The 25,835-nt window shown below is 33.6% G+C and overlaps 1 protein-coding gene across 42 annotated transcripts in view; it reads left to right on the top strand.

The window, feature by feature from the left end:
* chl1b (cell adhesion molecule L1-like b) overlaps nucleotides 1-25,835 on the top strand; it is a 189,876-nt gene that overhangs the window by 139,672 nt on the left and 24,369 nt on the right. For all 42 annotated transcript variants that reach the window (XM_087257860.1, XM_087257890.1, XM_087257877.1 and 39 more), the window contains 10 exons: nucleotides 7,016-7,182; nucleotides 8,636-8,795; nucleotides 11,777-11,901; nucleotides 12,307-12,408; nucleotides 14,772-14,969; nucleotides 15,139-15,209; nucleotides 17,164-17,386; nucleotides 19,906-20,021; nucleotides 20,181-20,385; nucleotides 23,784-23,906. In XM_087257860.1, the coding sequence (XP_087113986.1) occupies nucleotides 7,016-7,182; nucleotides 8,636-8,795; nucleotides 11,777-11,901; nucleotides 12,307-12,408; nucleotides 14,772-14,969; nucleotides 15,139-15,209; nucleotides 17,164-17,386; nucleotides 19,906-20,021; nucleotides 20,181-20,385; nucleotides 23,784-23,906 (1,490 nt within the window). The remainder of the gene's footprint in view (nucleotides 1-7,015; nucleotides 7,183-8,635; nucleotides 8,796-11,776; nucleotides 11,902-12,306; nucleotides 12,409-14,771; nucleotides 14,970-15,138; nucleotides 15,210-17,163; nucleotides 17,387-19,905; nucleotides 20,022-20,180; nucleotides 20,386-23,783; nucleotides 23,907-25,835) is intronic.

Below are 25,835 nucleotides of genomic sequence, written 5' to 3' on the forward strand. Positions count from 1 at the left end.
ACATAACCTCAATGTGGTAGCAGTAGACCAACTCCTGTATATGCTGCAAAGTTAAATTGAGTGAAATTGGAATTTTGTCAATTGAATCTCGTGTGTGCTAAAGAGATGGAGTTGCAAATCCGTCTAGCAGCAATGTAAAATGGTAGCACATATTGTTAATGAAGTAGGCTACTTCATACAAACAATAAAGTTGTTTTCTTCACATAACGTTGAAGAGCTTTGCTCTCTACCTTGTGTGATGCTCGTGCACGGATTTCCTCTGTTTGTGGACAAAACTGATTGCGAGTTTTCAAATTTTCTCTCGCTCTCAAATATGCACTGCTCACACACAAATTTTCTTGAGCGCTCTCAGAGATTATATGCAGACTCACAATTTGTGTCGTGTTCCCTCTTCCTTTCATGCTTTTTGATATGATTCATATTGCTGCACTGTCTAATAACAATAACCAAAATACTAAAATAGACTTATATATTAAATGTTTAATCTAAAAAACCATAACATTTTTGGTTGTTTTATATGATGAGATATTTTCAGTTTCAAACACTTAAAGACAGAGAATAGACCAGTGGTGCCCCCCTGAAAATTTGCTTAAGGGGGGCCAGAAGAGGCCAGCTACATCAGTGGCACCAATCAATCCACAATAATTAAGTGGCTGCTATTTATTTATTGAAATATTGCATTGTATTGCATTTATGTAAGTAAATTTAAATAAATAATGTCAACAGCAAAATCATATCGGGTTGGCCACAGGGGTGGCTAGAGTTTACACAGGGGTAACACCCCTTGTAAAGGGGTTTACACCACTATAAGGCACCTCTGGAATAGATGTTGGATGTAAAGAATACATTTTATTTTAAAAACATTTAAACAAAAACTAATGCAAGCGGAAATGTAACTGTGATAAAAATAAGGAAACACTTGAAAAGGTATTATAGCCTACTGTACTATTCACTCTTCAAATAAATCTCACTATCAATCTCATTTTATCATGGCAGCTAAAATAAAGTAAACTAGTGTCTGCTGGCTTCCACTTTACTGATGAGATTGTGGAGGACATTTTCCATGTCATCCTCTTCGTTTTGAGGAAAGCTGTGCCACAGGGCCCCTGAACACGTATATTGGCATGTACTGTGTTTTGAACAGTAGCCTACTACAGTAAAGAACTTCAATTGATCAGTTGTGGTAATACTATAGTTGCTATGGTAACACAAGTGTAATATAAACAAATTACCCAGTGCTGTATTTTACAATATAGGGTATTTTATACTACAAATCACTACACTTTACTGTAGTAAAACTACACTTTGTATTATTTTATCTGTTCACTATTGGTAATACTACTGTATTATGAAGCATTAATTAACAAGTCGTAAATAATACTAGCCTAAAACATAAGTATAATACAAGTATACAACAAGTATAATACTCAAAAACACTAGAATTTATTAAAGAATTTACCTTAACCTTTTAGTTTTTTGTGTATTGTTAATAAATAGTAAAGCAAGAAAGAAACCATATCAACATTCTTGGAATAACCCTTCGCTAAGCTTCGCCGTCCTTAGTTACTGTTGCTATGCCTGTCAAGCTTTCATGCCTGGCACATCTCTTACAGTGTGTATGTGCTGGTGTCAGACATTCCCAAGGATTTAATTAGTCATTTTTGACAAACAGGTGAGATATCTGAGAAAGCCAGACAAAAGAGGACTGCAGTATACATTACAGGGGTATATTCACAACATAATAGCAACTGATTAGAAAATAATTTGATCAAAATTGAAGCAAGGTTAGCCTAGCCACCTCATACGCTGAACATTCAACAGCATAGTTCATGCACAGCAGGAGAGGTGAAATTATAAAATAATCTAATAACCTAAGAAACTGATGGATTTGTGCCGAATATTAGCATCATTGACCCATAACAGTGTACAGTACCTATTACTTTCAGCATGTTTGTGTGCTCTTTATCCAGTTTTTATTCAAATTTGCAGTTAAGTGGAAGAAAAAAAATGAAATGCACATTAAAGTATAAATAACAGAAGTGAACAAATAGATTTTTCCTACCAGCAAATATTAGTGTATGTATTTATATGCATTACAATAGCGAGGGTTTAAACTAAGCAGTGCTCACAGAGTTCAACGCTAAGGATTTTTTCTACTGGCCCAATCGGGCCAGTGGTTCTGATTTTTACTTGCCCAGCCCAAATTTTCACTGGCCCCACCAAAAAAAAAAAAGAAGTTAATCGCTATTTGAATGTGCGTGTGTGTGTGTGTGTGTGTGTGTGTGTGTGTGTGTATACACACACACACACACACACACACACACAGTTGATTTCAGAATTATTAGTCCCCCTAAATTATTAACACCCCTGTTTATTTTTTTCCCCAATTTCTATTTAACAGAGAACAGATTTTCTCAGCACATTTCTAAACATAATAGTTTTAATAACTCATCTCTAATAACTGATTTATTTTATCTTTGTCATGATGACTGTAAATAATATTTTACTAGATATTCTTCAAGACACTTCTATACAGCTTAAAGTGACATTTAAAGGCGTAACTAGGGTAATTAGGTTAACTAGGCAGGTTAGGGTAATTAGGCTAGTTATTGTATAATGATGGTTTGTTCTGTAGACAGTCTGAAAAACAATTAGCTTAAGAGGCTAATAAATTTTTACCTTAAAATGGTTAAAAAAATGTTTTTATTCTAGCCAAAATAAAACAAATAAGATTTTGTTCAGAGGAAAAAATATTATCAGACAAAATATCAACATTTTTTTGCTTTGTTAAACATCATTTAGGAAATATTTTAAAAAGAAAAAAACAAAAAACAAAAGGGGGCTAATAAATCTGTATATATATTTACGGTAATTTTTAAAATGTTTAAGGAAAACTATTCAGTTCATCAAGGCTATATTTATAAATGTAAAAAAGGTGTAATTGTTAAATATTTATTAAAATTTTAAATAACTGCTTTGTTATTGTATTTAGTTTCAAATAAAATAATTACTCCAGACATTATTGATTTTATAACTATTACCATTAATAAATATAATAATAATTAATATTAGTGATTTCTGAAGGATCATGTGACTGGAGTAATGAAGCTGAAATCTCATCTTTAAAATCACTGGAATAAATGAATAAATTAAATGATAAACTACTTTTGAACAATTATTTTATAGTGCAACATTTCACAATTTGTATTTATGATGAAATAATTGCAGCCTTGGTGAGCAGAAGAAGCTTATTTTAACATATTTAATCACACTGACCCCAAACTTTTGTGTATTGTGTATAGAATATTTTATAAGTGAAAATGTGCACTTTAATTTTAACAACCCACAGACATCGTCACCAAATACAAATCGAGGTCAGACTTTCTCATATATACAGAGCCTCATTTCAATTGTCAGGTTTTGTAGAAATCGATCAATTGAATTAATCAATCTATTAAAGAAACGTTGACTATAATTCTGTATTTTAGGCTTAAATTATAGAGAGACATAGCAGATAAACCGAGACTGCATCAGATCAATGTAAATCTTTCTTTCGAGCTGTCAGTGCGGAAATGAACAAAACAACAGGCCTAACACAACATTTTATACGATTAAAATATGGAAAAATTAACAGATAGTAATTTCGGTCACTTTTCCTGACGGATAAACCGAGATCAGGCTGGATAAACAGCTCTCGGTAATATTTCAGCATGCTTTCACTTTCGCATTTACCGGTAAGAATGACATCTCGCCCTGCTCATCATTCCCTCTTCATATAGCCGTATATATGGCTATTACACGATCATGATACACTGTGATATAGCCTGGGTCGTTAGTTCGTTGCATTGTTTTGTTTTCTCGCTACAATCGATACGCTCAATAGGACAGAGACCGCGTCTCATTCAGGCGATCTTGGACTGATTGATTTGGCGCGGAAGCGAGCGCAACTGCTGGATATATGCTAAAAAAAACGCGCTAACGGGTGAAACGAGACAGACTCCGAAACAAACGTCTATGTGTGAAAGCACCGTAAGATTGTATTTGCACACAATTGACAGACAGTCGCAGCACGCAGCTCTGGCTCGATCTGGCAGGCAAAAAGGCAGCAGCTGGCCCGATCGAGCCAGTAACATTTTGTTCACTGGCCCGAGTGTCTCGCACGCTGGCCCCGGGCCATCGGGCAGTCCTTATTGTCGAGCCCTGGCTCATAATATCGAGTGGAAAAAAGAAAAAGACCGCTGGGAAGCATAACCTGCTTTGTTTTTTTTTTTTTTTTTTTTTTTTTAAAGAAACACAGTTTAGATCTGTTTAGGATAAGAGGAGTGTGAGTTATTGCCACCTATCATTGAATGTGAATATCGAAAACAAAACCAACTTAGCTTAACTCCTTTACAGCCCCTCACACAGCTTGATCCACGCTGGCATTTCTCCTCTTGGGCTTTGGTTTTGAAAAGGGAAAAAATCCCACCACCCAGTCCAAACTTTTAGGATAGCGGGTGTCAGATTTGCACAATCCAATTGCGCGACGATTTGGCTTGTTTCCCTCGCTCGAAAGCTTGACAGAGCCCCTGCCCGTAGCTACGATTGGTAAGCCGCGATTGGTGGGTGGCGGTTTTTGGGCGTGGCTTAGCGAAGGGTCAGTTTAACAGGATCCCGTGAGAGCAAAAGCACTAAAGGTATGAGACGCCATCGCAAACAAAAGTCAAGCGAACGCAAAGAGACTGAATGCACGAGAGAGAGAGAGAGAGAGAGAGAGAGAGAGAGAGAGAGAGAGAGAGAGAGAGCGAGAGAGAGAGAGAGAGAGAGAGGTGTATGTTGTATGTGAGAGAGAGAGAGAGAGAGACACCTGCATCAGTCGGACCCCCAGTCTGTCCAATATAAAGCCCTTCTGGCTAATGAAAAACCTACAGTGTCTCATCCTCTAAACACACTGGTATCTGAGTTACTGGAAAAAACACAGACCGAACCCGTCCCCAAACAAAACCTTCACAAACAAATTGACAAAACATTAAAATATAACTATGATGAAAAACTGAAAACTGAACTCAACCTCCAGACTAAACTTAAATGTTATTCGGCCCTAAATAGAACCACACAGTTGGCAAATTATTTATCATTAAAACAATTAAAAGAAAAGCACATTCTTTCCAAATATCGCCTCTGTGATCATGACCTAGAAATAGAAAAAGGCAGACATAAAAAATCCTGGACTCCTAAGGAAAAGAGAATATGTCAACAGTGTGACACAAACCAAATAGAGGATGAGACACACTTCCTTCTGTTCTGCCCCAAATACAGCACGACTAGAGAAATATTTTTCCCCCAATTTGAAACATTGATCAGTTCATTTTTTAATTTAAATGACTCAGAAAAACTTTACCATATACTCGGAGAGGACGAATTGACATTTGAACTGGCTGCAAAATATGTATACACCCTACACACCATAAGAAATGGTTAATGTAAATTTGTGTCTTATTTAAATAATTTAAACTTTTTACTATTATTATTATTTTATTTATCAAATGTATTTTTTCTTTTCTTTTTTGTGTGTCATTATATCTTATCTGTATTACTATTAATTATTATTTTCAATGGTTTTAATATGTTTCATATTTGAAATGCTTTGGCAATACTGTATTTAATGTCATGCCAATAAAGCAACTTAAACTGAAAAACTGAAACTGAAACTGAGAGAGAGAGAGAGAGAGAGAGAGAGAGAGCGAGTATTGGCTCGATCTCAAGTTCAAATTCAAATTCTCTCTGCGTTCGCTTGACTTTTGTCCGCTCCGGCGCCTCATAGTAGTCACGTTGGATACTGTCGAATCAAAACAATCTACCGTGCTTCGATTGGACGTCATGCCGAAAGCGCGCATGCTCACACACGCGCGCGCGCATGCTGTCACACACACGCACACATAAACGGAGAGAGAGAGAGAGCGGTCCATGTCAACATACTTTTTTATCGTTGGGCGTTTCATGGGAAGCAGCAAGTCTTTACAAGTCAATAGGGGCAAGTCCTAGTCAAAGTCCAAGTCATTTATGTTCAAGTCCAAGTCGAGTTGCAAGTCTTTTTATATTTTGTCAAGTCGAGTCTAAAGTCATCAAATTCATGACTCGAGTCTGACTCGAGTCCAAGTCACATGACTCGAGTCCACACCTCTGGGATGATCTTTAGGTGGCAGTCTCCAAAATGAAACCAAACCAATAATAGTCTTGTGCAATAAATATTGTGCCCACCAGTCTCATTAGATGAGGTTAATATTAAATTAAACAAATGAAGAAATGAAAAAAATAATAATGTGATTGTTAGTCTGTTGCTCTTTTTTGTGTTGTCTATATGCTTGTTTTTTTTTTTAGGCTTATTGGTGTGTCTGCACCATGGTGTACAATGCTTGTATGTTTATACCCATCTCGGAAGATATTGGGGGTCACAAATTGTTATTTCGGGTGTCACAAGCTCAAAAGTTTGGAAACCTCAGATTTAGAGCATAGCATAAACTTATTAATTTTTTCTAACTCTTTCAAACTGCGTTAATGTGCAATTTAAATGCCGTTGTGATTAATTTGGGACCTGCACAATTAAAAAATAAAAACAAAATCAATATTAATATTAATGGTTACATTTTAGTTTAAGTAACAATTCACACTATTAACTAGTGACTTATTTTCTGTTTATCATTAAGATATTAATTGTTTATTAGTGCTTAGAAAGTTTGATCTTATTGTACATCCTAAATCACCCAATACTGATCGTACTAACTTAATATGCAGCTAATTAGTGTTTTATTGATATAATTGTCTTAATTAACTGTTTGTTAATAGCATGAATTGTGCATTAAAAAAAAGTGTGACCATATTCATGTTTAAAGGCTGTGTCTCTGGCACACTAAACAGAATCTATAAACTCACGTGACTAAGTAGTTTTGTATCTTGTTATTTTAAATAAGTCATAACAATGCCATTATGCACACATTTGGCCTGAGATTGACCCAGTTGGTTTCTGGTTACCCAGGAGTAAAGCTGACAGTGCAAATGCAGTGGAAGGAGAACGGTTTACTGTTCACCAGAATGGTTCACTGGAGATCCATAATGTGATGAAAGAGGACATGGGAGAGTATTCTTGCTTTGCACAAAACACCGAAGGCAAAGTTGCCATTGCTGCAACACTTGAAGTCAAAGGTAAGAGAAATTTGCTCTTAAGATTCATTTCATTTACACAACCCTAATGGGATCTTTGTTGGCAAACTTTAATTAAAATCAAACTTAAACAAATCAGTTTAAATAATTAACTTACATTTAAATGCCCCTATATGCATAGTGAAAACTTATTTAAATTTATTTACGTAATTTATTTAACTTTATTTACATTTATTTAAATACATTTTATTGAAATAAAATTTATTTAGAGTTTTATTTAAATTTATTTACAGAAATAAAGGTGAAAATTATTCATACCTCTGTCAAATTCTGTTACTTAAATAAATACTTTTACTTAAACACATATATTTTTCCACAATGATGCACATTGTCTTATAATTTTTGGGGGGAAGCATGTGTAATTTCTGGTCAAAAAATAAAAATAAAATAATATTTGTATTTGTAAGTAATTTCGAGCTTGATTGTATACAATGTACTGATTTTATACAATGTATTGTAAATTTGGTAAGTGTGGCTTTGTGCTTTATTTGTATCTGTCATAAAACAGATGCTTAGTATTTTAACACGAAATTGATATCACAAACATATTTCAATATATAACTCTATATAAGTTCATTGTGTTTTGTTTCTTTAGATTATTTTATTTCGTTCTCCCTGTAGTGCTTTTGTATTCCCCAGAACAGTAAAATTCAATATAGATGCATAGTATTTCTAGGGAAAATGTTGGTCTAGGTTTGTTAATTCTACTAAGTTGCCTTTTACTATCTAAAGAAAGAACTTAAAGTACAATTATACCACATTAAACTTAAATAAAACCACCTTATTGTACCCACACTGTAAAATAAATTATGTAAAATGTACAGTATTACTGGCAAGTTGCCAGTAATGCTGAAATATTTACAAGTGCACTGTAAATTACATTTTGAAACAAATATATTGTAATTATTAAATGACTGTGCACTTGTACATTTTACAGTATTTCTGGCAACCAAAATAAGTATTACTGAGCACTGTAAATGAACAATTGCATCTGTAAAACTAATTGTAATTGCCAATTTGCAGTGCATTCATAGGTTTTCCAGTATTTCTGGCAATTTTTCCAGTATCACTAGCTAAATTTACAAGCACACTGTAAATAAACACTATTACAACTGTGCTGTAAAACTAATTGTAATTGCTAATTTACAGTGCATTTGTAATTTTGTACAGTATTTCTGGCAATTTTGACAGAATCACTAGCTAAATTGTTGTAGTTTTACAGCACAACTGTAATTGTTAATTTACAGTTAATTTACAGTGCACTTGCTATTTTGGTTGCCAGTAATACTGTAAATTTTCAAGCAATGTTTTACAGGGCAGTTAAATTACTCTCCAGATTGTGTACAGTTTAATAAGTAAATGTTGCTTACCTAATTTACTAAGAATATCATGAGTTGTAGGGAAAAGGGAAATGATCCACTGTTTATCTTCCCAGATCCCACCAGAATAGTCGATCCTCCACGTGATTTGCGGGTTTTGGCGGGAACCACTATTCAGTTTTCATGCCAGCCAGAGTTTGATCCCTCTTTTGGTGATGGCTTTGAAGTCCTGTGGGAGAAAGATGGCATTGCCCTCAACGGCAGCGAAGATGGAAGGTGAGTTTAGAACATGTCTCATTTCTACTGTTGGGCCAGAGTGAGCCAGGGCTTACAATAGGCTTGGAGCAAAAAAAGAAAAAAAAACAATATCATAAGTGTATTTCCAGTTGTCTGACCTGTAACCTCAGAGTACTTCTTTAAAACCGACTCTTAACCTGCCTAACTGGAGCAAAGTTTTTCATTTGTAGTGCAAATGAAATGTATATGTATATGAGTATACATTGTAGGAGTACACTTTTGGTAAGTAGTTCATTTATGAACTTTGTACCTTGCTCAGAATTTGGGAATTAATTTACTGATACAACCGCACACACAGTAAAGGACATGTGTGCACACATCCAACCTTTAAATAACAAGTCTATCTCTTCAACCACTAAAGGCCATGAGTGAGTATCCTTTGACTAAACCACAAGTAGTTTTATACTACAATCACTTTTACTCCTACTCCTATAATTAACAGTGTAAGACCCAGTGTTGTATTATTACAACATAATTTTTAGCTGTACATAAATAAATTTGCACATATTTTTTTTCTCTCTTTGACCACACATTCACAACTAAAGGGTTATAATGTTCAATCTCGCAATGCTATTAAATGGTAGATTTTGTTAATAGGCATATATTAAATTTGCAATGAACTGACACAACTTGACAACTTCCCTTGAAGCATTGCATCTTGTTTTACAAAAAATAAAAAAAATAAATAAATCCAGAGTTAAGTAAGTAAAATGCCTTAAAATATATATTTATTTTTTCTGTGATTAGTAGTATGTCTAGATCATGCAGGTATTTAAGTACCATTGAATGCTTTTATCATATGAGATTTTGAGGTTGTTGTGTTAATGTTGTAATTTTACAGCGCTTGGCCAAAGGGGTAGCAGGATTTGACAAGGCATCTTACACATTACATGCATGAATTTCTCTTGAAATTTCTCATGCATGAAATGTATAGTGTACATCCACATACATATTTTAAACTGCTTTTTTTTTTATATTTTAAGTTTAAACTCAATGTAATTACTGCAAATTAATAAGTATAATTATGAAACAAACAATTGGATAATTGGAAGGTAAATCATATTAGTTTCTTTTCATTCATAAAATATACTGAACTTGTTTTTCCAGCTATTTGTCTTCTGCATTGAGCAACAGGTGATAATGGTCAGTAATGTTTGGCCAGTAGTGCTATAAGCATATAAGTAGAGAACAATAAAATAGCCAGACAGTATTGTGGGCATCGTGGAATCTGTGAAGTCTGTAAAACGGTTTTCTTCAAAATTATTAAGCTTGAAAAAACACCAAGGGCTCTATTTTAACATTCTAGGCGCAAAGTCTAAAGCGCATTGCTCAAAAGCATTAAGGGTGTTTCCGAATCCACCTTTGCTATTTTAAGGATGGAAAAATAAGCTCTGTGAAAAATAAGCTCATGGTCTAACAGGAATGTGCTTATTCTCTTTAAGAGTTATTGATGTGTTTTGAGCATAACATACATTAAACCAATCAGAATCTCATCTTCCATTCCTTTTAGTCAGTTGCCTCATGCCATGGTGCATTTGCTATTTGATGGCAGACTTTGTTAGTGGAAAAACTGAATGCTTCACTAGCGAGAAAAAATAAATAAACAAACCATCTGCAGCGTGAAAATAAAGAACAAGCCTCCTACATTTGGCCTCTTTACTTTCTCTTTACTTTACTTTTACTTTACTCCTTTACTTTCGTGGATAAGGAAATGGTGGAAACTCACTCCACTGAAGACATTCATTAGTCTACTTATATAATTTCATTTTGTAAGCACAAAGATTTGTTTCAAAACTGTTTCTAAATGTAGTTTTAATTTACAGCAAATTAATAAATGAATAATAAAGAAATGTGTTAAAAAAAAAAACTGAGTTTTATCCAAACACACGTCCTATTCTTATGCTTCATAAGGTTATGCATACGTCTCCAAAACCCGACAGATGAAGAAATCTGAACTCATTTCATTAACGAAACATATGGGTATGATAAATAATATTGCTGATATTAATAACATTATACAAAGGCCAATCGTTGAATAAACTGAAAAAGCCCCCCAACATGAAGAAGGCATGGAGGTAGAGGTTTTCATATTTATATTGCTGTACATCCTGTGTTTATTAAGCAATGTGTAAACATTTAGACTCACATCAGCGCATAACTAACGCGCTCTGTGCTGGACTTTACCAGCTTAGTTAATCAATGGCGCTGACTATTTCAGTTTCTCAGAATAGCAACACCAACACATTCTCACGTATGACACAACTCGTACGAATTCATACAAATTAGCCACTAAACTGACAAATCATAAAATACTTACGTTTTCTTGTGTGATCAGGCTGACAACACGCCAACAATGCCACTTAACACGCTTCCTTATTAGACCGAAACACCCATGAGTCCACAAAGTGGCGCAAATTGATTAGCTATTTAAACAACGTGGTGCCAAATGTGAAAATTACTGTTGCGCTGGTCTAAAAAGAGCAACAAATTGCGCCTGACAAGTGTTGCGCCTTATTGCGCTGGGTGTATGACAGGGCTATATAGGATATTTTTTTGTTTTTCTAAAGTTATGTCTTTCAGGGTTAACTAGCGGATTCTCATTGTACCACATTTCTTTGTTATAAATTAGCATTTCTATTAGTATTTTTCCTCTAAATTGATTGTTTTTGTAGATGTAAAAGTCAGATATCAACAAAGTCACAGGGAAGAAATGTACAAATAAAAACATGATTACAATTCTCTAAGTTTTTCAAGTGCTCTCTCGTCTTTTTATAAGCATATTGTGCATTTGATATTCCAATTTTTAGCATAAGTAGCTTTTAGCAATGCATTCTGCGATCAGAATCCACATTAGATTGCAATCAGGGCAGGCGCTGATGTCTGAAAGTGTGTTTTGAGCACTAGCATGGTCGCCCGACAGTGGAATGAATTCTAAGCCATTTTTTTGCCAATGTGTGTAGATATATCCTGGAAGACGGAGTGCTGGAGATCATTAATGTGAGTTTCGGAGACCAGGGCTTTTACGCATGTGTGGCCAGAACGCCCGTTGACCAAGACGTTGCAGTGGCACAGCTTTCAGTCGTGGGTGAGTAATGTGCTTTTTTAGTCTTTATGGTTTTGAGAAATAAACACAGACTGAAGTTTGAGGGGCTGAAATGGTTTTGGCACATGACACAGGTGGGATTGAACTGCCCGCTGTGCCGTGGCTGGAATTACAGCCCTTAATAAGACAGCAGCACACAGTATTTGTACAAATGAACAAGCTGGAGAGCTGACCTGGCAGGTAATGCTTGAGCTCTGACATGTTTGAAACCAGCTGGAGTCATTTTCCAGGGCCGTCCTCCTCTCTTCTCCCTATCATTTTCATCTGTTCTCCTGCTCTCCCATAAGATGGCAGAGGGGAAAAAAAACAATATAATATAATGAATCTGATTGAAATTGAGATTCCTAATCGATTGACAGCCCTAAATAAGTTTTGTTGTTTCTTTAGATGTTCCTGATCCACCAGAGGATGTGATACTGTCTGAACATAATGGCCGAAGTGTGAAACTGCAGTGGACTCCGGGAGATGACCATAATAGCTCCATTACAGGTAACATCGTCTAAACCCCCATTCAGTTCACATATTAGTAGAGTACATATTATAGACTCTGAGCTAGACTTACTAACTGATTTTGCCATTGCAAACGTCTTTTGACATACAATAATAATAATAATAATAATAATAATAATAATAATAATAATAATAATAATAATAATAATAATGATAATGATGATAATAATAATAATAATAATAATAATAATAATAATAATAATAATATAATAATAATATGAATAATAGTATGAATAATAATACTGAAAATATATACACTCACCAGTTTAGAATCCCTTTTGTCTTAAGAACTGCCTTAATCCTTCATGGCATAGATTAAACAAGAGACTGGAAATATTCCTCAGAGATTTTTGCGGTTAATTTTGCTGTGTCAACCCCGGATTAATAAAGGGACTAAGCCAAAAAGAACATGAATGAATGAATGAATGAATGAATGAATGAATGAATGAATGAATGAATGAATGAATGAATGAATGAATGAATGAATGAAAGACATGGCACGTTATCCTGTTGGAAGCAGCCATCAGAAGATGGGTACACTGTAGTGATTAAGCGATGGACATGATCAGCAACACTACTCAAGTAGGCTGTGGTGTTGACACATTGCTCAATTGGTACAAATGGGCCCAAAGTGTTCCAAAAAATATCCCCTGCACCATTACACCACCACCCTAGCCTGAACCATTAATACAAGACAGGATAGAACCATGCTTTAATGTTGTTGTCTGACCCTATCATCCGAATGTCACAGCAGAAATCGAGACTCAGACCAATGTTTATCCAGTCTTCTATTGACCAATTTTGGTGAGCTTGTGTGAATTATAGCCTCAGTTTCTTGACAGGAGTGGCATCCGGTGTGGTTTTCTGCTGCTGTAGCCCATCTGCCCCAAGGTTGGATGTGTATGCTCTTTTGCATACCTCGGTTGTAACTAGTGGTTATTTGAGTTACTGTTGTCTGGCCATTCTCATTTCAACTCTGGTATCAACAGGGCATTTATCACTAGAGATTTTTTTTCTTTTTTGTACCATTCTCTGTAAACCCTAGAGATGGTTGTGCATGAAAACCCCAGTAGATTAGTAGTTTCTGAAATACTCCAGCTGAAAGACCAGCCCATATGACTACAAGTCACTTAATTCACCTTTTTTCCCCATTCTGATGCTCAGTTTGAACTGCAGCAGATCGTGACCATGACCATGTCTACATGCCTAAATGCATTGAGTTGCCTCCATGTATTTGGCCGATTAGAAATTTGCATTAATGAGCAAGTGTATTTAATAATGTGTCTAGTGAGTGTATAATAATAATAATAATAATAATAATAATAATAATAATAATAATCCTGTTAGGATTTATGCAGTGATGCATTAGCAATACATGTTATGAAAATGATTTTAAATTTATTTTAGTTTATTAAATGTGAAAATATAATTGAATATATATATTCAAACTGTTGTATAAATGCAATATCACACTTGTAGCAGTGCTATTTGGCTGTATATCGGCACGCACGCCTCCCTCCAGTGCTGATATACACCCATATTGTACTGCTCCTAGTGTAATATTGCTTATATATATATATATATATATATATATATATATATATATATATATATATATATATATATATATATATATATATATATACAATTTATTTTTATGTATTTTTTATATTTAATTTATATTTAATTTAATTAATTTCATTAAATATTATTTTAATTTAATTAATTATTTTTTTATAAATTATTAATTATATTTATAAAATTACATTTTTATAAATTTTATTTTATAAAATTTGTTTTATTTTATTTTATTTATTATGATTGCAAAAGGGAATTAACAAGTGGTGACAATTTGCAGTAGCCATTATTCCACCAATTAATCCATAATCCATAATTAAGTTAAACTAATACTTTTTTTTGGAACAAATGTTTATTACTGCCTCAATGCAGTTGGACTGAAGTGTAATATATTGTTAAAATGCATGCAAATATTTTAGTTTGTTGAGACATGTCATACAAAACAAATTGTATTTAGCTACACCGAGATGCAATTTGTGTATTGATGAATTTTGCTCATGCATTATAAAACAAAAGAAAGAATCAGGTTTTACCTCAAATATGAAATTTCTACCCAATTTACTATTTAAAAAACATTTCATATTGGTTAAATTGAACATAGCCAGGTTTGAGTATGTCAATGTAAACAGTACACCATGGGAAAAAAAAACAGTTACTTTAGTTTTTTTACATATAAAATCACTGAAAAACATTGTTGCGGTTTGACAAAGGATGAGTTATTGTGCAAGTGTTGACAGCAGGTTCTCATTTTCAACTTGGTGCAGAGTTTGTTCTAGAGTTTGAGGAAAGCCAACATGAGCCAGGCAGCTGGAGGGAGATGATGAGAGTCACAGGAAACCATCACTCAGCTCTGCTGAAGCTTTATGGACACGTGGACTACCGCTTCAGAGTCTCCGCCATCAACGAGGTGGGCAAAGGTCGGCCAAGCCAGTCCACTGAAAGATACAAAACTCCAGCATCAGGTATCTAGAAGCTCTCCTGAACTTTAAAACATTCAAACTTGTGAGATAATTGATTTTCCCCTCTCGTTTAAGCTGCAGTCTATAAAGTGCATATTTCACAGGTCATTTTTCTCTCTTCCACTAACAATTTCACCTCCGACAAAATCCATATTTCTGCTCTTTCCAAAAGCACCTGACAAGAACCCAGAAAATATCAAGATCGAAGCTCATTTGCCACATGAAATGGATATCAACTGGGAGGTACGATGCTAAATGTTCAATTCCAATAGTCTTCAGGAATATCTAACGTTCAAAGAGCTGGAAGGGCTGAGAGGATAAAGACAAGCTCTCAAATGCTGAATTTCATTTAGTTCTCAGAGGGGGGAGAGCAGCGTCAGTTGTTAGCTTCCAATTATCGATAAGCGTGTTCGCAAAGATAGGGATTCTTGCATAGAAAAACATGGCTATCTCTATCGGCGGGCTGTTGGGAAAGTTACAAAGCCCTGCTGAAATAGATCTGGCTGGACACAGGTTCCCATCAAAAGAGCCCAGAGTGAGTCTTTGATTAAAAAGTAATAAGGAGCGGAATACATAAAGTAAGATTTTCACATAAAGATGAAGCTCTTTTATAGTTTCTGGGCTATTACTTGGCTGGCTTTTCATGCTAATACACCTGTGCTTCTAAAAAATGATTAGGATTTTCATTGTTAATAGTGGACTGTATAGTGAATAACTGCTATTCATTTCTGTAACATGATCGTAAAAGGAAAGTTAGCTGTTATAGCTCTGAGATGTGTTAATAAATGTTATCGCTTTATTGGATTTTATTATGAACTGATGATAATGAAACCGATCAGCACTAAACATTTTAAGTAAGTTACAACAATAATAAACCTGCATGAGATTACAAAAAAAATATGAATTATGTAATTATAGCTTAAAAATGTGTGAAATCAAAAGTGCTGCTGATCCCACGAAATAGAATTTAAAAAAATCTATAATATGTATTCATCTATATATACATGTATGTATGTATGTATGTATTTATGTATGTATGTATGTATGAATGTATGTATGTATGTTCATGAATTTATTTTATTTTATTATTTGATTTTATGTTATTTGATTTGATTAGATTTTTATTTTATTTTATTATTTTATTTCCATTTTTTAATTTATTTTTATTTAATTATTTATTTTATTTTATTTTTTTATATAATCAAATTTTGTATTATTATTTTTTTATTTTTATTTAAGTAAGTAGGTAATGTGTATTTACATAGCGCATTTATTGTGTATAGCCATACACCCAAAGCGCTTCACAATCATGTGGGGAAGCCTTTCCACACCACCACAAGTGTGCAGTGTCCATTTGTATGATACAATGGCAGCCACAGGACAACGGCGCTGGTGTGCTCACCACACATCAACTACAGGTGGAGTGGAGAGGCAGTGATAGTGCCAATTCAGTGGATGGGGATGATTGGTAGGCCTTGATCGTAAAGGTTCGATGGGAGGGAATATAGCCTGGACACCGGGGTTACACCCATTTATTTTATTTTATTTTATTTATTTTATTTTATTTAATTTTATTTTATTTATAGAACAGATTAATACCATTTATACCTCATTATACCAATATATAAATATATATAAACATATTAATGATTCTATTTTATTTAAATCCTCAACTTTTTGTGATTTTTATCAAAATTTAGTAAAATTTAAAATTGTAAAAATAAATAATAATAATAATAATAATAATAATAATAATAATAATAATGATAATAACAATAGCAATAACAGCTAAATAGCTAATGAAAATCAACTTTTTAATATTTTTACATATATATATATATATATATATATATATATATATATATATATATATATATATATATATTTATATATATATATATATATATATATATATAAATAAGATTTAATATAATTTTATTTTGTTTTAATAATTTTTTGCAATATGTATGTTGTTGTTTTTTTTACAAAATTATTCTTACTCTTATACATACATACAAAATCAGCCAGCCTAATTATAAATGTTTTAATGATTTAAAATCAGGCTAATAGATTTATAATCTATTTATACATTTTACCCAAAGTATTAGTATTTAGAACAAGAAAACAACTAAATGTTATTTTCTTTTGATTTACTCTTTCCTGTCTTCTAACCAAGCTCTTGTTTTTCCTGTCACAGCCATTGTCACCTATTGAACACAACGGGCCTGGTCTGGAGTACAAAGTGAGCTACAGGAGACATGGCAGCGATGAAGACTGGACGGAGCGCATGGTGAAGAGGCACTCATTTCTGGTCAAAAACACCCCGACGTTCGTCCTTTACGAGATCAAAATTCAGGCCAAGAACCACGCGGGCTGGGGTCCGGACCCTAAAATAATAACAGCGTACTCGGGAGAGGATTGTAAGTAGAAACAACCTCCATTGTGCCTGAGCCGTGAAGATGAGTGTGCATTCAAATAAGCCAATACCGTTGACATTTCACTCACTGTCAAGCATCGCGCGTCGTGCCTGTGAGAGCATACAAAGTAGCACATTCTGAAAGATGCATTGTGGTTTCTAACCTTTTCTTCATCTGTAAAGGCTCTTGTTACGCCGCAAATAAGCAATGGCTGTAAATGGAAACACACCCACCCCTCCCTGTAGCGAAAGTGCAGTACATGTGTGATGAGAATATCAACAAACCTGGAGGGCAGAGAACAATGATGAAATAGCATCTTTGCTTTAATACACAATCTCCAAACGGCAGCGATTTGTTTAGCCTTATTGAGAATATTAAATGGAACAAAGTGGGAATGATTCTCCTCACTCTGAGTTTTCGTACATGAAATGTTATCATGAGCTGTTTATTTTTGAGGCTATAATTATTCTCTTGCCTTCAGTTTTCTTTTGGAGTTGTCCTCCCGATGTTATCTCAGGTCACTACGTTTTTGTGTAGTATGCTTTTTAGTTTAGTTCGATTTTCTTCCTCAGTTACCCTATTTTAGTGATTCTCTTTTAGCTTAGCATTTGGTTACCAGTGTTGGGGAGTTGCTAGTCATGTGTTGCCAAACAAAAATTACAGTTTTTATGATGCTGAGTAAGCTAAAGGGATAATAGGATGATTCATTACAGTTTATGGTAAATTAACTGTTTAAATTACTGAATGACAAGGTTTATTAGCAGTTGACGGTTTCATTAATGATTCTTTCAGCACTTACTCTACTTAAAAATCCAAATAGGGTAAATTCATATTCACAAAAGTAGTTTTGAGTAGTTTTTTATTAATATTAAAATACATATAGACACAATTTTGATCATAATAAACACATTAAAACTAATTAGATTACAATTAATAATACAAAATAATTAAAATAACTAAATAAATGTAGAAGTTAAATGCAGTATTATAATAATTAGAAAAAATGAATAATGTAATGAAGTAAATGCTTTATTTCTAGTATTATTTTAATGTTTATTAGTATCATTGTCTGAACTCTGAGTCTTTATTCAAGAAACTGTATATTTTTTTAAACACTGTCTTTATTAATTTTTTAGGAACTTGTAAAGAAAACAAAACAAAACATACAAAATTGATAAAAGATAAAGAAAGATTATATATATATATATATATATATATATATATATATATATATATATATATATATATATATATATATATATATATATATATAGATAGATAGTTTTGGACATTTGCCAATATTCAATAATTAAAAAGCTTCCAACCAAAGGACAGTTCCGTAAACCATGACATAGAGTGCATATCTCTGCATTACATTTTACGCATTGATCTAGAATGTTTAGGTTGAATTTGTGAAGCAATAGGCTATGCACAGCCAGTGTTTTTCAGCCAATGATAAACTTCCAGTGAAAGCTTAATGTGACTTTTCAATTTCATAAGGTTCCTTTCACAGCATCGATGTTGTAATGTAATTACAATATACTCAGTTAAATAGACTTAAGGATTTATTTAGTATTTCAAGTGTAAAACGAAATGAAAGACTATGTAACTGCTTGCGCCATCAGAATCAGCAGGCGAGCACAGAAACTCCATTGAAAATACTGGGATGAAATAAACTGCCATATGTTAAAGACATGGCGTGGGGCAATGGCATTTAATGCAGTGTTTCTTGTCCGGTCGAAGACCCAATTCATATTGTATAACTATCTGGCAGTAAAGATCACTGATATTTAAAGAAATCATGGCAATTTTATAATGGAAAGTCAGTTGACCAGAAGTGCTGAGGCTGGCTGGCTGAAATTAAAAGTCTGTGTGCATATACTCCATTCTGGAGTTAAATATGTATAAACACTTTTAAATTTAAGGATGGAAGTCTTCCACTCAAGAATGATAACATTGCAATGACATCTAAAAGACTGAAATCTACTTTATTGTAACATTTAAAATGGTGCATTATGTGTAAAAATTAAATCTAAGTCTTGAATCCCATGAACCTTATTTAAAAAGTCTGGAATCTTATTTAAAAGTATATATCAACTTGTAAGTTAAATAGTATATCTAATTTAATGTACTGTAGCTTTTCTTAAAAATGTACAGTTCAATTGTAGTTTCCCCAACACTGTTTTTTTCCCATTATAATTAAATCTCTCTCCATTAGCAAGTGTCTATAACTTGTGAATGTTTAGTGTTGTTTATACATAGATTGTGTGATGTATGGTAAATGGCTGTTGTAGGCAATTTGGGAAGTGTTTGATAAGCATAAAAACAATATTATAGTCCACAACTCCACATAAACAACTATTACCCCAATCAATTTGTTCCCTTCATGATTACCCACAGCATTTCTTGCTCCTTGTTTTATGAACATATCTGATATCTAATTCAACCACATTATCTTGATGTAGGAACAGTGTATTTCATACAAAGCTTTTTCTAATATTTGCATGTTTTTCATCCCATAGTCCCCTCAGCAGCTCCAGATGATGTAGCCGTAGAAGTGTTGAATAACACTATGGTGAAGGTCAGATGGGAACATGTTCACAAGGACAAAATACATGGACATCTGGGTGGCTACAGGGTAATTCAACATGCCTTTCACTTTTTAGCCATGGTTGAAATGCCAACGACCCCTTTTCTATGACCTTGAAGCTCCTCTTGTTACTCAGTAAGCTGCCAGAACTATCCACATGTATTAATCGGCGTTCTTTTTGACTAATCTAATCTCATGTACTTGTAGGTGAGCTGGTGGAGGCTTCGTAGTCTGCTGGACTCAAAGAAAACACATGGCGACAAGCACACATTGACATTCTCAGGCGAGAGGAACCATGCGGTGGTCACAGGGCTTAAGCCGTTCTCCGAATACAGCCTCATTGTCATGGCCTTTAACAGCAGAGGAAACGGTCCTGGCAGTCATTCGGTCAACTTCAAAACCCCTGAGGGAGGTGAGTGAGGACAATGTGTCTACTTTAAGAGGCCATGAGATGCTTTGTAAGGTTTTCCTCTTTCTTTAGTGTATAATTTATAAGAACTGCAGGTACAAGGTTTATAGTCTACAATGGATCTTTGTTTTTTGTTTTTTTTTGTATTCTGTTCACCTTGTTTGGGTTGTTTCTAGTCCGAATATCTCAAAATTCTTAAATCAAAAAGCATTTTCTAGTCTTGTTTTCAGAAATTATACTCAACATCAAGTTTTTTCTTTAAAAACCAAAGCTGGGTGAAGTATCCGAAATGTATCCTTTAGTAAAAATACAAGTACACTGAAGAAAATGATTCAAAGATGATTCCTTGGATTTAAAGGGGTGGTTCACAATGTTTTTTTTAAGGTTTGATTGTGTTTATGGGGTGCAAAACAATGTGTGTTCGTAATTCATTTGTAAAAAAATCACATTATTTGTTTACTTATCTTATCTTCCTTATAAGGCCCGCCCTCAAAGGGCTCTGATTAGTCAGCAAACCTAATGTGTTGTGATTGGCAGATCGGCTTCACGTCACCAGAAAACGTCATGCCTCTCTTGCGCGCTGTCTGTCAGACTGTAATGGTAAACCGTTTTACCATTAAATACCCCTTGCCGTATTATATTTATCCATTGTCAGAACAAAGGTTTAAATGCTAAAATGGCTTGCCATAGACTGTAAATAATGTCAGTGAGGCCGTATCAGTTTGAGTCTGAGTCAGACACAGAAAATGAAGAGAACACAGCTGAACCCAAGCAAACACAATCTTGCTAGATGTTCCTGAATAGTATGTTTTTTTTTTTTTCTGTTCGTTGGTTAGAGGAAGAATGTGGTCAAGCCATCAGCATTTCATTTCAGCATCCCATACTAGTGTAAATAGGAAATTATGCATTATAATAAGTCTCGTTTCTAATAGATAGCAGGTAAAACAGTCTACTTTGGGTTTTCGTTCACTATCTGAGGTTTAACCACGTCATAAAAATGCAGTCTTAATGACATTGTACTGTAGTAAGGCTTGGACAAGTTAAAACACACTTAAGGTATTTATAAACAGTATGTTTATGCTGAACAAATTAATGAAAATATACTGAAAACACGGACAACCCTATTCTGAAAGCAACACACTTTTGTAAATAAATAAATAATGAAACATGTTGCAGAAAAATGAATAAATTATATGATGTGTTTTTTTTTATTTATTTTTTTTTATTCTAAGTAAAACGGTTGACTAAATTACCGTAAAAGTAATACACGTGCCCAACAATGCATTGCTGCTGTCTTGACTGAAGTGCTGCTCCCTTATGTAGTAAATAAGGTAGAGGAAGCGGTGGTGGCAGCGCTTTGGGGAGACTTGGGATGTCTGTACATAATATACTCCATCATTTCAAAAGTAAAACTCATGGATTGCTGATGCATACAGATACATTGCAGTCGCTGGTGACGATTGCAAATGTTTACATGGGGAAAACAGATACATATATGTTTAACAGACCGCGTTTCTCGTTGTTTATATCCTTGTTTACGTCCCTACTACAACATAGCCTGCAATGAATGCTGGAAATGTAAGATATACATTTTAACAAAAAGAAGCACTTACAGGTTGTGGCTCACAATCCACAGCTTCTTCTTTTATCGTAGGCTGAATCCAACACTTAACTGTGACCATTTGTGGAAGCTATCCTTTGTAAAATGCTTTGCACAGAGAGCTTTATCTTTTTTTTATAATATTCTGGAACATAATTAAATTCAAATGTAAGCACTTTTCTGTTTGTGTCACATCCCTTGGATGGACAAATAGTGAAACAGAACAAGATCCATGGAAATAGCAGTGTTTGGACTGCATTTTGCTTTCTCTACTAACGCGTCTATGGCCATGCTCCTTTGCTGAGCGAGGTGTGTGCGCAGTGAAAGCGTGTAACCTGGAATGTTTGTGATCTCATTAGCCTGTATGTATTTTTTTGTAGTCCCCAAATTCGTTCGCTGTAGGCTTTGCTAAGCTAACTCTGTAAAAGCCAGTTTCTCCCTTTGCATTGAAGTTTGAGCATCTTACATACAGAGATGTTCTTTATGTTCACTCAGCAACATTACACATCAACTAAAGTTTAAAATATGATATCGTAGTGGACTACTTCTTTAATATATATATACATATTTTTTGTTTTCGTTAAGTGGTTGTAAACAATTTTTGGGGCTGAATTTAAACACACAAATTAAGTTGAACATTACTCAATTTCATTTGTTTAAATTCAACCAACATAAATTGTTTGTTTGCGGTGACACAGTGGCTCAGTAGGTAGTGCTGTCGCCTCACAGCAAGACGGTCGCTGGTTCGAACCTCGGATGGGTCAGTTGGCGTTTCTGTGTGGAGTTTGCATGTTCTCCCCGCGTTCGCATGCGTTTCCTCTGGGTGCTCGGGTTTCCCCCACAGTCCAAAGACATGCGGTAGAAGTGAATTGGGTAGGCTAAATTGTCCGTAGTGTATGAGTGTGAATGAGTGGGCATCCACTGCGTAAATCATGAGCTGGATAAGTTGACGGTTCATTGCGCTGTGGTGATCCCGGATTAATAAAGGGACTAAGCCGAAAAGAAAATGAATGATTGAATAAATTGTTTGCAGCAATTTTGCAGACAGAATGTTTTTTTCAGTGCACTTGATTTTTTATTTTTTTTACTCAAGTAAAAGTGAAAAGTAGCCATCTTAAAAGTTACTCAAGTAAGATTAAAAAAGTGTCAGATTAAAAAAAAATTACTCAAGTTACTTTTAGATACTTTTAATCATATATATATATACCCATTTTTATGTATGTACGCTACATTTGTGAGATGTCCATATTTGTGTGTAAATAAAAGACGTCTTGGCATGCTGTTCAGTTAATTTGGTTTCATTTCATTTATTCATATTCCTTCGGCTTACTCCCTTTATTCATCAGGGGTCGCCACTGCAGAATGAACCGCAAACTTATCCAGCATTTGTTTTTGATATCCAGCAATTTTGTTTAATATCAAAGTCAGAATCATTACAAATGAGACATTATAGTGTTTGAATGCTGCAGTTAAATTATTCTGAATATATATATATATATATATATATATATATATATATATATATATATATATATATATATATATATATATATATATATATATATATATATATTTATTTATTGAAGCATTTCATCAAAATATTAAAATGTTTTGACTTTAAAACTTTTGTTATTTAACTTTTGTTGTTTATTAACGCTGGTGCTTTTTTTTTTTTTTTTTTTTAAAGAATAGATGAATGCAAGACACCATAGCACTGTTATCTTCATTTGTGTGCACGAAAGGGTTCTTTAAATTATTAAAATACCTGTCAACTCTTTTTTTTTTCTCTGTCTACCTGCAGTTCCTGGTCAAGCAGCTGCTTTCAGTGCTACAAACATCCAGAAGCACAAGGTCACCTTGACCTGGTCTCCTCCAGTTGACGCAAATGGAGTCCTAATTGGCTACATCCTCCAATATCAGCTAAGTATGTGAACATTGCATTTCCATTTTGTTCATAACCTTCACCATAAATTTCTACGTCTTACTGTAAGGGTTATGCGTCTGGGCTTGAGTAAACAGCTTTCCTGATATGCATTTCTGGAGTGGCCCATGACACAGCGGCATTACTAGTCATTATAGTTATTCTAGAATAAAACCACAACCCACTGGATTTGTTTTTAGGTCATGTCACTTAAAGGGCCAGACTGTAACTCTTTTTCATATGCCCATGATGCTTTCCTTAAAATATGGGAGTAGCTTTAGTTAAACTGTAAACAATCAGTGAAGTGTTTTTTTTTTTTTTTTTTTATAATAATGATAACAGCAATAATACTCATACTACTACTACTACTACTACTACTACTACTACTACTAATAATAATAATAATATTAATAATAATAATAATAAGAATAATAACAGGTCCAGTGGTTAGTCCATTAACTGTTTACTTTTTAATGGACTGAAGGACTCACAATGTGTCTTACCTCCTGCAATATTACGGACATGTTAAATAATACTGCATTGTAGAGTATAGAAAAAAATCTACAGGTATAAAACAGTGAACTTTTGCCACAGATATACTTGCTATACTAATTTTAGGGGTCCATTGGGGTCTTTAAAATTTCAAAAACAGAATTTTAGGTTTCAAAAAGTCTTAAATTCACTGATATATTATATAGTCTTATTTATATTATCTTAAAAGAGTCTTAATTTTTCTATGTCTATGTAAAGCTAATCAGTCAGACAAACACTCATCCAGTCTCCAACAATCCATCTCAAGAAAAATTTAGCAAAACTCTAATTATTACTAATATTATAATAGCTTTCTAACCAATATGTTTTAATCATCTACCTTATTATAACATTTGCTGGAAAGCTTTTCATGCATTTATAGGTTGAGGACACTGAGCTGGATATATCGATTGTTGAATGTGCATTCATTTAGTTAATTATAGTTTTAAAGCGTTTTTTTTTTTTTAAGAAAAGTTCTAAAAAATTTTGTATATAACTACGGTTGGTTTGTTTGTTTGACATGTTATTTAAAGTGTGTGGCTAAGAAATACGTAATTACATTTCTTATCTTTTCTGATAGACGAACTAAGCTATTAGAAAATAAAATCCTTAGCGTTTATCCCTGTATAAGTCTGACATTTTATTCATAATAGAATTTATAGGTTAAGAACACTGACCTGAATATATAGATTGTTAAATGTGCATACATTTAGTTTATTAAAGAGTTTTTTTTTTTTGTTTTTTTTTTAGAAAAGTTATGTTGAAAAAAAATTGTAAACAACTAGGGTTTGTATGACACATTATTTAAAATATCTGGGTAAGAAAAAAGCTTTTTTTTTTTAATTATCTTTTCCGCTAGACAAACTGGGACATAAAAAAAAATAATAATAATAAATAAAACTAAAATCTTTAGTGTTTAGCCCTTCATAAGTCTATTGTATTCATAATGGAATTTCTAGGATGAAGACACTGACCTGGATATATAGACTGTCGTATGTGCATACATTTAGTTTATTTTAGTTCCTAAAGAGTTTATTTATTTATTTTTTTAAGAAAAGTTGTTGACAAAAAATAGTAAAACTAGGGGTTGTTTGCTTGTTTGTTGCTTTGTTTAAATACGAAATAAGTAATTGACCTGGATATAGACTGTTTATATTTATATAGACTGTCGCATGTGCATAGATTTAGTTTATTATAGATTTGATCTATTCCGATAAACAAACAGGGCTATTAGAAAAAAAGAAAATGAGCTTGTAACTCTGTATAAGTCTGAAGGTTCATTCATAACTGTCTTAAAAAGGTCTTAATGTCTTACATTTAACTTGACGAAACCTGTAATGTTAAAATTCTAAGCATAACATTATTTATAACATTATTTCCATCATGGATACAAATAAAGCA

Source organism: Danio rerio, chromosome 6 (genome assembly GCF_052040795.2).
Source record: "Danio rerio strain M-AB ecotype USA chromosome 6, GRCz13ab, whole genome shotgun sequence".
Lineage (NCBI taxonomy): Eukaryota > Metazoa > Chordata > Actinopteri > Cypriniformes > Danionidae > Danio > Danio rerio.